This window comes from Eleutherodactylus coqui, chromosome 6 (genome assembly GCF_035609145.1).
Source record: "Eleutherodactylus coqui strain aEleCoq1 chromosome 6, aEleCoq1.hap1, whole genome shotgun sequence".
NCBI lineage: Eukaryota > Metazoa > Chordata > Amphibia > Anura > Eleutherodactylidae > Eleutherodactylus > Eleutherodactylus coqui.
Window position 1 is genome coordinate 133,269,981 of NC_089842.1, and position 14,502 is coordinate 133,284,482.

At 42.3% G+C, this 14,502-nt stretch overlaps 1 protein-coding gene across 1 annotated transcript in view; it reads left to right on the plus strand.

Moving 5' to 3' along the window:
• The window catches only part of LOC136632657 (C-Jun-amino-terminal kinase-interacting protein 4-like), an 82,340-nt gene that overhangs the window by 19,020 nt on the left and 48,818 nt on the right, over window positions 1-14,502 (plus strand). The window contains exons 3-6 of the mRNA XM_066607699.1: window positions 4,844-4,914; window positions 5,902-5,993; window positions 10,382-10,472; window positions 12,198-12,327. Coding sequence (XP_066463796.1) covers window positions 4,844-4,914; window positions 5,902-5,993; window positions 10,382-10,472; window positions 12,198-12,327 — 384 coding nt within the window. The remainder of the gene's footprint in view (window positions 1-4,843; window positions 4,915-5,901; window positions 5,994-10,381; window positions 10,473-12,197; window positions 12,328-14,502) is intronic.

Below are 14,502 nucleotides of genomic sequence, written 5' to 3' on the forward strand. Positions count from 1 at the left end.
TAGATGCCACTCTTGCTATTGACCATGGAATCGAAGGGATTAAACAATTGCCCTCATGTTCACGGCTGTTATAAATTGCCCGGGCATCAAGACTGTACAACATGGTCTGCGTTTCACAGAAGTAGTCCTCTGAATGGCCATCACAAATGCATTAAACGTCTGTCGTTAAAGGGAACCTGTCAGGTTCTAGAAGCACCATGAACTCATTGGCTCCTAGTACAGGGGTGTGTTTTCTATACTTGCATGCCTTCCCAGTTCCTTCTTTGTCCGCCAGGGAGACAGCCACTTAGTCCTTGCATCGGGCTCATCTCTGCATTCTGTGTTTGCAGCTTACACAGCGTTTGCTCAGTGAATGAACGAATGAGTCCGATGATGGAGCAGATGGACATCAAAGGAATGGGGTGCTGGGTAAGGACAGAAAACACACCTCTGGACTTCGCAGCCCCCATCCTACAAGCCCCATAACTTTGTGTATGTTGCTCATAGGACGTGACAAGTACACCAAGAACTTTGTATTTTCGAACTATAAGATGCACTTTTTGTTAGCAGGACAAATCTCTTGCTAACCATTCCCTTTGCCTGCAGTTAGGGGAGCCCAGCAACGCCAGACCCTGTGACCGCTTCCTGATGAGCGGATAGCACCCCTGGAGAGAACTGTGCGGCCGTCCTTGGCCTCCACATTCTCCCTACCCAACACTGAGCTGTTTCATCGGTGCATGAGAAGCTGAATGTGAGGTTCACATGGCCATAAGCTTTCTGTCACAGCGATTTATAACTGTTCATCTCCCTCTCTGGTTGCAGCATGGGGGACATGAACTTCGCTGAAGCCTGAAGGAGGCAGCTGTTATCGGGTCAGACAGGACATAAATGTTACGTGTGACACAGACCCATCACTGCATGTCCTCCTCTTTAGTATCTGCCACCTATCCTTTCCATTAGTGGTAAGAGTAGGACAAACACTTCAATGACACAGAAATACATTAGGGCAGATTTATTCCTAGCCATCAAATAAGCAATGTTTCCATTATTCTTCAGCCTCTGTCGGCTTCAGCTGTTAAAATGAGTACACACAAAAGCAGTATATGAAATACAGTTGTGGCCAAAGGTTTTGACACACAATTCGTTTTTCACAAAGTTTGCTGCTTCGGTGTTTTTAGCTCTTTTAGTAGTTTTCTACTGTATACTGAAGTACAATTCTTAGCATTTCATAAGTTTTTAATTTTTTTTATTTTTTTTGGACAAATTTAGGCAAAGACCTCAATATTTACAATCTTGACTCTTCCCTTTTCATGAATTATGCAATTCACCCAGCAGGCAAGCCGGATATTTGCTTCTGGGCGAGCCACTCTTGCCTAATCGGTGCTTGGAGATCAGCACAATTTCTGTGTGTCTGTTTTGTTAACCTGCATTTTGAGGATTGACCACTTGTTTTCAATCAGATTGAAATTCAGGGAATTTCCTGGCCATGGACGCAAAATGTTAGGCCTCATGTCCACGGAGAAAATCAGGCCCGCCGCGGATTCTTCACGCAGCGGGTCCCTCCTTTCCCGTGGACATGAGACCTAAAAAGAAGATTTACTTATCTGTCCGGACGCTGTGGATCTTCCCTCCGTCGTGGCCAGATCTTCTTTCTTCGACCTGGCCGATGTGCCCGGCATCGCCGGCAGCATGCCGCGCGTACGCGCAGTGCACTTTTTTTTTTTGAACTCCTGCTCTCCTGCGCTCCCATGCCAGAGAGCAGGAATTCAGCTGCGGGTGTGCCGCGGATCCAGACGGCTTCCATAGGCTTCAATAGAAGCCTGCTGGAGCCGTCCCTGCGGGAGACCCGCACCTAAATGGAGCGTGCTGTGGGTGTTTTCCCGCACACACAATCCACACCTCAGGGGAAAATGACATCCGCAGGTATTTAACTACCTGTGGGTGTCCAAAGCATCCCTATGGGGCGCCGATCACGTGTGCTGTGACCCGCTGCGGATCTGTCCCCATGGACATGAGGCCTAAATGTTTTGTTCAGAGTCACTTTGTTACAACTTTTGCCTTGCGACATGGTGCTACATCATCATACTGGAAAAAGCATTGTTCATCACAAAATTGCTCCTGGATTGTTGAGAGAAGTTTCTTTTCGAGGATGTTTAGATCGTTATTCATGGCAGTGGTCAACACTGTGAATATTGAGTCCTTGCTTAAACTTCATGTATTCATCAAAAGTTTAAAAACGTGTGAAACCAAAATTTGTGTTGGTCTCAAAATATTTGGCCGTGATTGTAGTGACGTTATTACCCTCTCCACTTCCTTGGACCACCAAGGTGGTTTTATTTAGTGTGAAATATTTTCCCCCTCTGTGTGCATCCTATAGTCAGAAAAATGTGCTAATATCCCAAATCAAGTGATTACCTGTAAGTGGATGGCTGCAATTAAAAAAAAAATAAAAAATCCTTGTGAGTCTAAATAGCTGTACAGTTTATATTTAGAGATGAGCGAGCACGCTCGGTAGAGGCAGATACTCGAGCGAGCATTGCTCTTCTCGAGTAACTGCATACTGGTCCGAGCAAATGTGGGGGGGAGCAGGGGGGGGGGGGGGGAGAGAGAGCTCTCTCACTATGCCCGCCGCATTTGCTCGGACGAGTATGCAGTTACACGAGAAGGCCGATGCTTGTTCGAGTATCTGCCTTTACCGAGCGTGCTCGCTCATCTCTATTTATATTGTTTTTGAAAACTTGCGTATTGTCGCTTCCATATTTTCTGATTCTGGTCCACAGGATCACAAATTGTTCCCACATAAAAAGCTTTTGTTGTATTTAAAGGTATTGTCTGATGAAGACAACCACTTTATAAGTGGAGGACTGCCCAATTGCTGCGGGTCTGACTTTTCTTACTCTGCCTTGCTTCTACCTGGGAAAGCCGCGGCTGGCCAGATATGTTTCCTGTGGTGCCCCCTATAATGAATCCATAAAAGAAACAAATCTGTACCTTTTTTGAATAATGTATCCTAACTCCTAAACACTTACCATGCAAAGTGTACAACTCTCACATCAGACTGATGCATTGTTAGTTTTTCACAGGAAGCTGACCAACATCAGGTTATGGCTACAATGACGCTTATGTAAAAAGTGTTAAGGTGGTCATACATATTAGATGACGGTCGGTTGATCCTGCTGATCTTGGTAGGGCTGGCTGACCGTCTATGGGGTGATGGGGTTTCCCAAACCCCACCCCTCTTCCCCTCCCAAACATGCATACACCCTGCCGCCCAACGGCAGATGTCATGGGAAAGACAGTTTGGGAATGTTGGATTTCAATTTGCGCGATTCTCTGTTCCCATGGGATAGAAGTTTGGCCAACAGCTATCTGAGGGGTGTATGGGCGTATATGTATATGGATGGACAGTACAAGATCTTTCCAATGATCTATCTATACCTAGGTCTCTTATTATAACCAACCTCACCCACTACACCTAGAGGAAGCAAAGGGCATAATCATTGGTGAAAATTCTTAACTTTTGGAGTAGTGAGAATATGGAACTCTGCCACACAATATTGTGATAGTTAATCCATTGAACGGGTTTCAGAAGGGCCTGGATGCCTTTCTTAAAAGCTATTATGTCACCAGGTCTAGTTATTAGATTTCTGCAGATGGTTTATTGATCCAGTGAAGAAATCCGCTGTCAACCCAAAATAGCAGCCCCAAACAATCCTGTGTTAGGTGCAGGTCTAGTGCAGAAATCCCAAACTACAAAATGATCCCGCACTCAAACCAGGGTGCAGAACACCATGAACTTTATTCCATAAAGATTAATAGATTAGGTTAATATAAGGACATTCTGCAAAGTTTCCACTTGCATGTTTAGACCCTAGTAGAGTACGTACTCCTAGCGTGACTGGAGACATGTTGACTCACTATTTTATGGGGAGTGGGAACCACTTACACACATGCGGGTTGATTGATCACAGGAAACTACCTTGCTAATGAGCATTATGTGGAAAAGGTTAGGACTATGAATAAATAACATGCAGACCAAAACCTTCTATATATGCAAAGCAATCTCTAGTTGAAACCCATGGGAAAGTGGTTTTTAGTGTTAGAATCCTAAAAGTCTCTGGGACTAGTAAATATGGATAATATAGTCCTCAAGTAGGAGGGTCATGTGGTGTCCACACCGCCATTTGTAGGCATGTCCTGATTGTAACATCTTTTAATCTTAATGAGATAAAGTTCTTGGTTTTATGCATCCCTGGTTCGAGTGTGGGATCATCTTCTAGTTTTGGTTTTCAGTATTCATCCTGATTGGAGTGTTTGGAGTTGGGAAATAATTTTCTCTACAACGGGGGTGGGGCAGCAATTTCTTTCTGCCTCATACTTTGATGCACCTGTCTTTTTTTTTTTTTTAAAGCAAATTGGCCTTCAATTTATTTTTTTCATTTTTTTGTAATTCAAGATCTAAAGCTCTATTCAAACCAGTTTGGGGCATGTATGTAATGAGGGTGATTAATGAGTGGAGCAGGTTACCACAGGAGGTGGTGAGTTCTCCTTCAATGTCTTCAAGCAGAGGCTGGACAGACATCTGTCTGGGATGATTTAGTGACCCTGCATTGAGCAGGGGGTTGGACTCGATGACCCTGGAGGTCCCTTCCAACTCTACCATTCTATGATATATAGATAGATATTTTGTTACAAACGTATGCAACTCTATGCCGATGTTGCGTCCCATATGCTACTGGTTTAGAAAAATGTACTTGTGTCTACTTACAAATTCCCTGTAGTTTTTACATAGGTTTATTATCTTGTATATGTATATATGTTAAGCACCAATAAAATGCATTGCTAATTGATATATTTTAATTAGTTGCTGGATTGGAGGAGCAGAAGACACTCCTGAATAAGGAACTTGCCTCACTTACACAACTCCATGCTAAGGTAACCGAGTTTGAGTTTTTCTTTCTTTAAAAAAAAAAAAAAAATGGAAGTTCTGAGAAAACCACTACTGTGATGGACCTGAAGTTTCCCCGGAGCAGTTAATTGGCTTTAGGGTACATTCACATGTTTAAAAACTATGAGAAGAGCCACCTATATTTTGGGATTGAAATCTTCAATAAAAACACTGCTAGGAAGGTTTTTTTTTTTTTTTTTCTGAATTGCAAATGGACACTTCAAAATCGATACCCTCACCCAAGACTTTTTCTATTTCTTTGTGATGTGTTTTAATGACGCAGCTTTGTGCATCTGAATGTTTTACGTTTTTACATAAAAATCATTTTTGCAGTTGGTTATTATGTAACCGCTTTACTTCTATACTTCAGCGTACTCCAATACACTGAGAATTTTGTAGAATCCACTCATCCGGCAAACCGATGGGAGATGAGTAGGAATATCTGGGGCAATGGGATGTGTAAGATGTTTATTGCAGGTGTAGGGCAAGATCTGTCAGAGGCGCTATAAGAGATATAGTTAAAGCTGATTAGGATTTACACGCATACACTCCGCAGCATCCCTGTCTGTCTGCACAAGGGAAAAGAGATCTCCGTACAGGAGTGAAGCTGTGGTAGGTCATGAGAGCTAGAGAAGGCAGTAACATCCTGGACCCACATCTCTAATTTCGTATGTACAGGTGCGTCCACACTTAACTTTGAATTTTGTTAAGCACTCTAATGTCTAATGATACAAATTAAATTCAATATTGCGGTATGCCTACAAACCTGTCAACTGGCTGCAATTCACATGACATCCACTGGGTGGCCACACATAGACATGTATAGCATATACATCTCCTGACAGAGTATCATGAAATCATGTTAGGTTGAGGTATTTTAAAACCTACATGTTTGATTTTGTAAAAAGGGGCTAGGCGTGTATTGTATAGTGTTACGTTGTAAAATGATTAACCAGTTCATATTCATCCTGCAGATTGTGAAGAACTATAAAGAGTTAAGGTACCAAAGAGCACTTTCATCTGAAGCTGTTCGACTCTCTGGACATAACGCTGCACTGCAGGGCTTGTGAGTAGCACTGAGGAGTATTGGCAACTTGCAGTCATAAATTGCAGCAATGTGTCCATGCTGGTTACATATATTGTCAGTTTTTAGGTTAAGGCACTTTTCTGCGTAATGATTATAGTTTAAATAATTGTTGTAAACTAGCAAAAATGAACGATAATCATTCAGTGTAAACATGGCCAACGATTGAACGACAATTCGTTCACTTATCAATCATATCCTCTATCACAGAAAGGGAAATATAAAAACAAACACTGAAGACGGCCAAAATTCGTTCATATGATGGCATATGAGCGATAATCATTGCGTGTAAACTCTGCCATCGCTCACTCTTTAGCTGATTGATGATTTTAAGGTGAGCTTAAAATCCATTGTTCAGCCGCAGGGAAGACAACAGGGACCGCATGCTGTGTTCTGCACAGTAGTCGGCGATTACATTGTATTCTGCCGACAGCCCTTGCAATAGCAATGGAGCTGTGTGCAGAGCTTAGACCACTTGCTGTGCTCTGCAAACAGCTCCCAGAGGCCCTTTTACACGCAAGTGAAGCTAATAAAGTGTTAATGGACATTAGTGTCTGTTAACACTTTATGCAAAATGATCACTAAAACTGACAATCTTTCAGTCATTTGAAAGATTGTCTTTGTGTGTAAATGGGCTATTAGAGTCCCAGAATACCCATTTTAAGCCTCAAACAGTTGAGTTGACTACATTTCGCTTTATATAGCTCAAGTTGAACTAAATTTAAAAAAAAAATGTCTCCAGGAGTGTTGGGGCTGACCTCTGGGATTTATACTATTACCAAGAGCAAAGGCCTTTTAAGAGCCTCCTTTTTCCCAAGAGTAGTTTTGGGTGTGTAGTCTCTCTCTATGGAGATAAATGGTACCGACAAAAACGGCAGAAGCGGGAAATGAAGTCCTATTTAACAGAAAAGCCAATCTATGAAGATATATTATGAACTGAACAAGCTCGCTGCTTATGTTAGCATCGGATGTTGGCGGCATTGAAAGAAATTTAAACCTTCCTACCAATATCCGGTAAATGTTGTTACCATGTGACAGATGGCAGCAGAAGGGCAGTCTGACGTAATTATGTCTAGCATGAAAGTGCATGTAAAGCAGCTGTGCAATTAAATTCCGCCATGCATAAAAAAAAACCTGCCCTTCTTGACATTCATTGATGCTTGCTGAACTTTTACAGAGACCAAAACAGTGGATGCTGGCACAGTGAGGCGGTGGGTAGTGCATTTCAACAGTGGCATAAAAGGCAAGCTACGTTCTGCGTGACCATGTACAGCTGTCAATTACATATCCACTGCTTGGTCTCTGTAAGTGTTCAGCAAGCGTTAAATGTCAGTAAGTGCGGTATCATGTCAGACGCCATTCTGTCACACTGCCCCTCTGCTGCCATACTGGCGGGAAGTTTCACACTCTTTCGCCATACCACCATCCTCTGCTTCTGATGCTGTATGCCAACCTAACAAAATAGGAGGAATTTAGTTTTGGAGTAATCCTCGTATTTGGATAACAAAAGTGAGAGGAAAAAGTAATGTAGATGAAGGTACCGCTTAATGTCTGTTATTTGAATGATGCTTGATTCTTTTTAAGAAACAATTGAGGCTAAAAAGTCTGACCCCCATAAGTGGGATTATGGCAATAAAGAGAAAATGTCCATGTGGAGCAGTTTATTACACCAACATAAAAGGCCTACACTTGTTGGCATCCTATGGGAACACAAACTGCATTGCCTTGCTACGGCCCCACTTCCGGATAGAATTCGGTATGAGTTTGACCAAGGCTCTGCTCAACTGCATTCAGTGTGTACACCCAGATCCATGCCCTACAGCTGATGTAGGTGCCATTAAATCTCACTAGAAGTAAAAAAATGGGAAAAAGTGTCTTGCAGGATGACCTTGTATTGGAAAGTGCAGGTATGGCAATACATACTATCCCAACACATGTCATAAAGTTACTCTTTAGTAGAGATGAGCGAATGTACACGCTAAGCAAATTACTCGAGCGAGTATTGCCTTTTGCGAGTACCTGCCCGCTCTTCTCAAAAGATTCGGGTGCCGGCGGGGTTGAGTGGTGAGTTGCGGGAGTGAGCGGGGGGGGGAGAGATCTCTTCCCCCCCCCCCCCCCCCCCCCGTTCCTCCCCGCTCTCCCTCGCCGCTCCCCACCCCCGCCGGCACTCGAATCTTTTGAGACGAGCGGGCAGGTACTCGCAAAAGGCAATACTCGCTTAGTTTGCCTTAGCGAGTACGCTCACTCATCTCTACTCTTTAGGCATCCGGTTCATTATAGGTTTATGCATATCCAATGCTATGTGAGCGAAGCCTTGCAGTATCTTAGAATGAAATAAAAGCTACAGAAGCTAACCTCTATTTATTTAGCTTTTCTGTTGATTCTACATATAAAAGACCTTGTCTTGTACTTTTGTTCTGCGCTTTCCTCCCTTCCTGCGATGACGTTATTCGTAATCCTCGTGAGAAAGTGACTGCTTCCACTACACTTCTGCCACACCAGATTCTGACCTACAAGACATTCCCACAAATCCTGTTTTCTCTGCATGAATTTCAGGCCGTATTATATAACTTCATAACTTTGTTTTTGAAGAACAAAAAGTTGTTTTATCAGCATTCTGGTAAAATATGTGGTATACTTTATAGTCGCTGTCAGAGGCCACAAAATGGGGAAACCTGTTTTCCAAGACACTCTCCCAAGTTAGTATTATGTGGGTGGCTCTGTGGCTGAGAGGTTAGCACTGCTGCGTTGCAGGCCCAGACTGTAGACTCCAATCCAAAATCGGGCAACATCTGCACGGAATTAGCGTTTTCTCCCTGTGTGGGTTTCCTCAAAGTAGTCTGATTTTTCCCACATTGCAAAAGCATACGTGAGATAAATTAATCATATAAAGCTGCACAAATATTCTACATCATTTTTACTTAAAGTGGTTATCCTGCCCCAGTAATTTTTTTTACAAAGTGTTATATAATAACAAATGGAGTAATAGTCTCCTGACTAGTTACTTGCTGCACCCATGTCGACATTTCCCAGGTCCCCTGCTGGTCTCCGTTCACCTGCCTCTAGTCATGAGGTGTCAAAATGACATGTGACCTCTGAGGCCAATCACTAGCCTCCGTGGTGTCAACAGTTCACTGTTATGGCTACTGGTTGGCTGCAGCAGTCACATGTTGTCAACACTTCATTGCTGGAGCTCGGTGAACAGAGACCAACTGGAACGGGAAACGTCACAGTGGCAGTGACTGGACTAAGTTGACGATTACACCTTTTTGTTTTATCACATTTTAAGCTAATGGTAAAAAAAAAATCTATCCATCTCATAGGTCTGAACAACCCTTTAAATCTGTAGATAGATTTGAATGTAGTGCCTTCATTTTTATGCTTCACATTTTGTTGGAAACATTTGCCCAAAATTTAAGCTTTTGTTGGCTTCCCTTACCAAGACACCAAGCTGCATCCCATATGACGGATACCATTGATGAACCCTACTGACCTTTAATACAATCTGTTGGGTTTCGTTGTGGTCTCCCTTGTTTTACCAAGAAGCATAGTACTGCATGCAGAGCCGTCGTTCTCCTCAGATGTGCCAAAATTTGTGCCTGCACCATAAATGTGAAAAGAGCCTAATGGTCTCTTTACACAGGACCGTTATCAGGCACTTAGGTGTCTGACAGTTGTCGTAGCGATGATCGTTCAGGGAATGGATTTGGGAGTGGGACAGAGATCTCTTCTGGCCGCTCGCCTCCATTCACAGTAAACAGGCAGTCGTTCACAGATTAACGATCGCCTGTTTACTTGACCCGATCATCATTTAATTTTTATGCCTGACTAAACTGAACGACTAACGATAACCGAACAAATTAACATTCCTTGTTCAGTCGCTGGACCAATTATCATCCAGATATGCATGATCCAGCGAAAATCTGAATGATCATTGTTCCGTATAAACGGGCCCTTAAATCCTCATTTATCAAGGAATTTTGTGGCAGTTTGGGGCTTTAATACATTGCAAACTTTGATGCACACTGTTTTGCCTAAATTAGATCTATTTCACTTTTGTGCCATGAGCAGCATTTTTTAAAAAGGGAGCATGGTATCCACAGTCCGACATATTTATCATAATTTAGGCCAGAAACTGGAGAAAATTATGGCGCAGATTTATGCCAGGTCGTAGCAGGTGCCTCTACAAAAAATTGACACTTCTTACTTCAGTGCAGTTTATACATCAAGACAGGCTTGGATAATGCATATCTTACTAAATCAAGGCCTTAGAGCCTAAAAAAAAAAGAAGTAGATCACGCTTGGAACTAAACGTATCGACTTAAAATTTACTGTTAGAATTTCACGATCATTTGGTCCTTCAATTCTAGAGAGAAGAAGATACCTCTGCTAGACTTCCAGGAGGCTCCACCATCTCTAGAAAGTATCCCTGATGTTGGCTCCGACCTCGCTAGTGAAAAAGTAAGTCAAATTGACATTTTAAATTGGGTTGCATCATCAACCTTATGACCAATTTTAAAGTTCAATTCTCCCCAAGTCTCCCACTTCCCCTCAAGTCATAGACGTGCAGGAAGCCTGTAATTTGTGTTTTTTGGCAGTTACTTCACAGTGGAGAAATGTGTTGGCCAGTCTGCGGGACTGATACTAAGGGAACAAAATAATCACTAGTGAATTTCTTTCCCTGAAAGCAAAATACTAGAGAACAGCAACCACATGTTAGACATGGAAAGCACAAAGCAAACTCAAGGAAACACATGGGAGCTGTGAATGTATTGTAACAGACTGATGACTGTAAGCTTTATGTATCGCTTTACAAAGACCTTGCCATCCCTCCGGACTTGTATTCTTCATGAAATAACAATTCGGAGGCAGTTCTTCTTAGATCTCTACGTTGTGCTGTACCGCTGTTATTTGTGCTAGAAATATATGAATCAATTGCCCATGGAGTGCCGTCCAATCAGTGCTGACTGTTTAGGGAGACGCCCCCTCACAAGGGGCGGGCAACCCCCAACCCAGGAGAAACCAGAGGAATGGCACAATGCAGAGGTATGAGAAAAGATGCTCCAGGATTATTATATGGGGAGTAACACTGACACATCAGGAATGCTGATGGGTACTCTTCAAGGGTTTTTTCCGAGAATCCCTCCCCCATCCTCACACCACTCACCTTCATTTCTGTTTTAAACATGTAAATCCAGAACAATTTGCAATATAATTGCTGTACAAATGCTGCCAATATGGTGGCTTACTGTTTCTGGTCATGTGATACCTGCCATAGTATCTTTTTCTCTTTCACTGACGTCCCATAGCTTCTTGTACACCAGTGTCCCATTTAAAGTAACAACAGCAGTGATGCAATCTACAGGGGGCTTGGAAATCTAGTGGCCTCAACAAGCATGTGTTTTTTGTTGTTTTTTTTTAAACACCCGGCACGAGCACAGAGGACAATTTTTGACTCGGGCTGATTTGCATTACATGTATGGTAGTATAGCAGAGAAGGATGAAGAATTTGGTGGGGCGGGGTTGGATTATAGGATGTTGGGTTTAAGAAATTTTGAAACCGGTCTAATTTTTTTTCCATTTTTTTGCATGTATGCAGCTTAGGTTGTTCTTATGTTTTGTGCAAATATGTGTTTAATTGGAGCAGTGAACTCTAGAAATCAGTTAAACTGAAATGAAGAGTGCTAGTAGTTTCCTTTCTATACACAGCTTCTATCGATTTTTTTAATTTTTTTTTTTTTTTGCAATAGATTTCCATATATCCCACCCCATGTATAGAAGGGGTTTGGCTTTAGTTCAAACTAAACCTACTGTAAAAGGATCTGGTTGTTCTCAACGTCTTGTATTGTTACTATTAAGACCCAGACGAGCAGGTCACCTCATATGAGCAGACTGTGATTCATATAGTTATTTGCTCGGGTCATGGCCAGAATGACATTTTCATGCAGAGAAGTCACATTGGAATTCACTTCTATTCTCTGGTTGTGGGTTTTGTTGTGTCTGTATTTCTACGGTGTATTCTTGGTTCTATATATCTTTTATTTTATTTTTTACGTGAAGGCTTACCTATTTCACTATGTATATATAATTTATGACATTACTGGACTGTACTTTTTTACTTCACTTCATTGTTTTTAGAAACTGCACTAATAAGAATCAGATTTAATATAATACCCCCTTTCTCAGGTTTTAATTGAAGAGTGTAAACCAGTCATCACAGCCACCAATTCTCAAGCTGGCACGAATGGCCTCCCTAAAGACACGTCCAAAGATAATGTATCTGCACTAAGAGATGAACTGCAACCACAAGTTGAAGGTATAGAAGGGGCAAGATATTGCACCAACATGACCAACGACAAGATCTAAGCTACTGTATTAAGTATATAAGTTGTCTCTTTATGGAACATTATGGATGTTCTAGAGTGGCGCTCCATGGGTAACATTGCCAGATTGAACAGCTCCCAAAGACCGTGATATAATTTAAAGGGGTATTGTCATATGAGGCATTTATCACCTCTGAAATCAAAATGCTAACGACCACCTGTCCGGGAGTGAGTGAATTACATGTTCCACCCACCCAGATCACACGACAGTGATGTCATCAAAGGTCCTAAAACATGCAAAATCTGACAGCAGCCGTGTGCTGACAGGACCTATGATGTCACTGTCGTATGATCCGTCACCTCAGCTCTGTGTCCATGAGTGAGTTACATGCTCTGCCCCTGATCATTTGACGGTGATGTCATCACATCCCTGTGCAGCTTATGGGTGGAATACATCCACTACAAACACCCGTGGCCTCAGTTGCTATGCAATACTAACGACAACCTGATTGTGAGTTACATGTGAAGATTCCACTATCATGGGATCAGTCACCGGGGCTCTGAACTTCATTAAAGAGCTGCAGAGCCGGACAGCAGCCGCGTGCTTGCAGGACCTGTGATGCCACAGTCATGATCAGTTACGTGTGGGAGGAGTCTGGGGTCACATGACCAGAAGGTAAGAGTCCTGTGTGTGTGCAGGACTCTTCTGTGCTGGTTGTGATCCTTGTTGTATGGGATGAAAAATGTATGTAGCAGATCTACATGTGATGTACATGTAGCAGAGCTGTAGCTTGACGTGCATGTAGGTGGCTGCTAGAAACACTGGTACTACAATTTCCTAATAATTACTAGTATATGCCATAAGGGTCTGATAGGTGGGATTCAGAGAAACCTGTGCCTATCAGGTGATTGGGGGTCCATTTTGGAGAGGAAGGATATTATAGGTTATAAACCTTAGGTTAATTGTTAATCCGGGTATACAGGCAGGTAGGAACTATTAGGGGTTGATCCAGGGATTAGTCTGATTGCCATTAGGGAGTTGGGAAGGAATTTTTTTTCCCCAAAAGGGCTATTTGGCTTCTGCTCTTGGTTTTTTTTTGCCTTCCTCTGGATCAACAGCACAGGAGGATGGACATTGTCTTCATATGTTACTATGTTACTATATTTCTTTCCCATTATGTAGTACTCCCATAGAATATGGGACTTACAGGAACTGTCTAAAAAGTTTATAGCACTCATAAACTATAATTCAGAGAGCTGCATTAGATGGCCATTATTTCCATTTCAATTATGTTTTTCTGGAGTAAAGTCCTTTTTGAAAATAGGTTAACTGAGTATACAGTGAGGGGAGTGGGAAGAGAGGTCCCGGCTGACCTTTGTAATTTAAAAGTTAATGGCGCAGAATAACTAATACAGTTCTAGCTAGAAGAAAGCCAAGAAAGTTCTCCACCCCCCCTTCCCCAAGCTGCTGCTGTAGTTTGATTGGTGTCCAGGAAGACAAAGGAGATAAAGGCTTGGGTTTGTTTGGAAATATTGGGGATGCACTTGTTTGTTAGAGCTTCCTATGGGACTTTGACATACTCATCACTCTTACCGGAGTGCACCATGTGAGTTTGTTTCAAGGGGTAATGCCAACACACAAGGTTATCTCCTGACCACAGAATAGGAAATAACTTTGATTGATATTGTCTGACAGCTGGGTCACCCACTGATTCCGAGAACGGGATATCCGAAGGTGCCTACATGAATAAAGCTGAGGTTGCACATGTGTGCCACTCCATTCATTTCCGTTGGAGCGCTAGAGATTGCCAAGCACTTGTACTCAGCAATTTGTAGCCATGCACAACTTTCACTCCATTCATTTGGGGGCCGCTGTTCTTGGGATCAGTAGAGGTCCCAGCTTTTTAATTACTATTAAATTGTAATTTTAAAAATGCTTCCGTCTCTTTATATTGCACACATGGATATTCAGTCAAAACCGAAGAAATTATAGTATTTATTCAAAGAGTCTAACAAACAAAACAAAATAACTGCTGGTCGAGATCTTTGCACCTAAAAAAAATCCAACCTTCTTTTCATCCAAGAAACCACCTTCAGCCTTTAAACACTCCTGACTACTTTCGGCATCCAATTACTAGATTTTGTGGAATGGTTGGTTGTAATTGCTT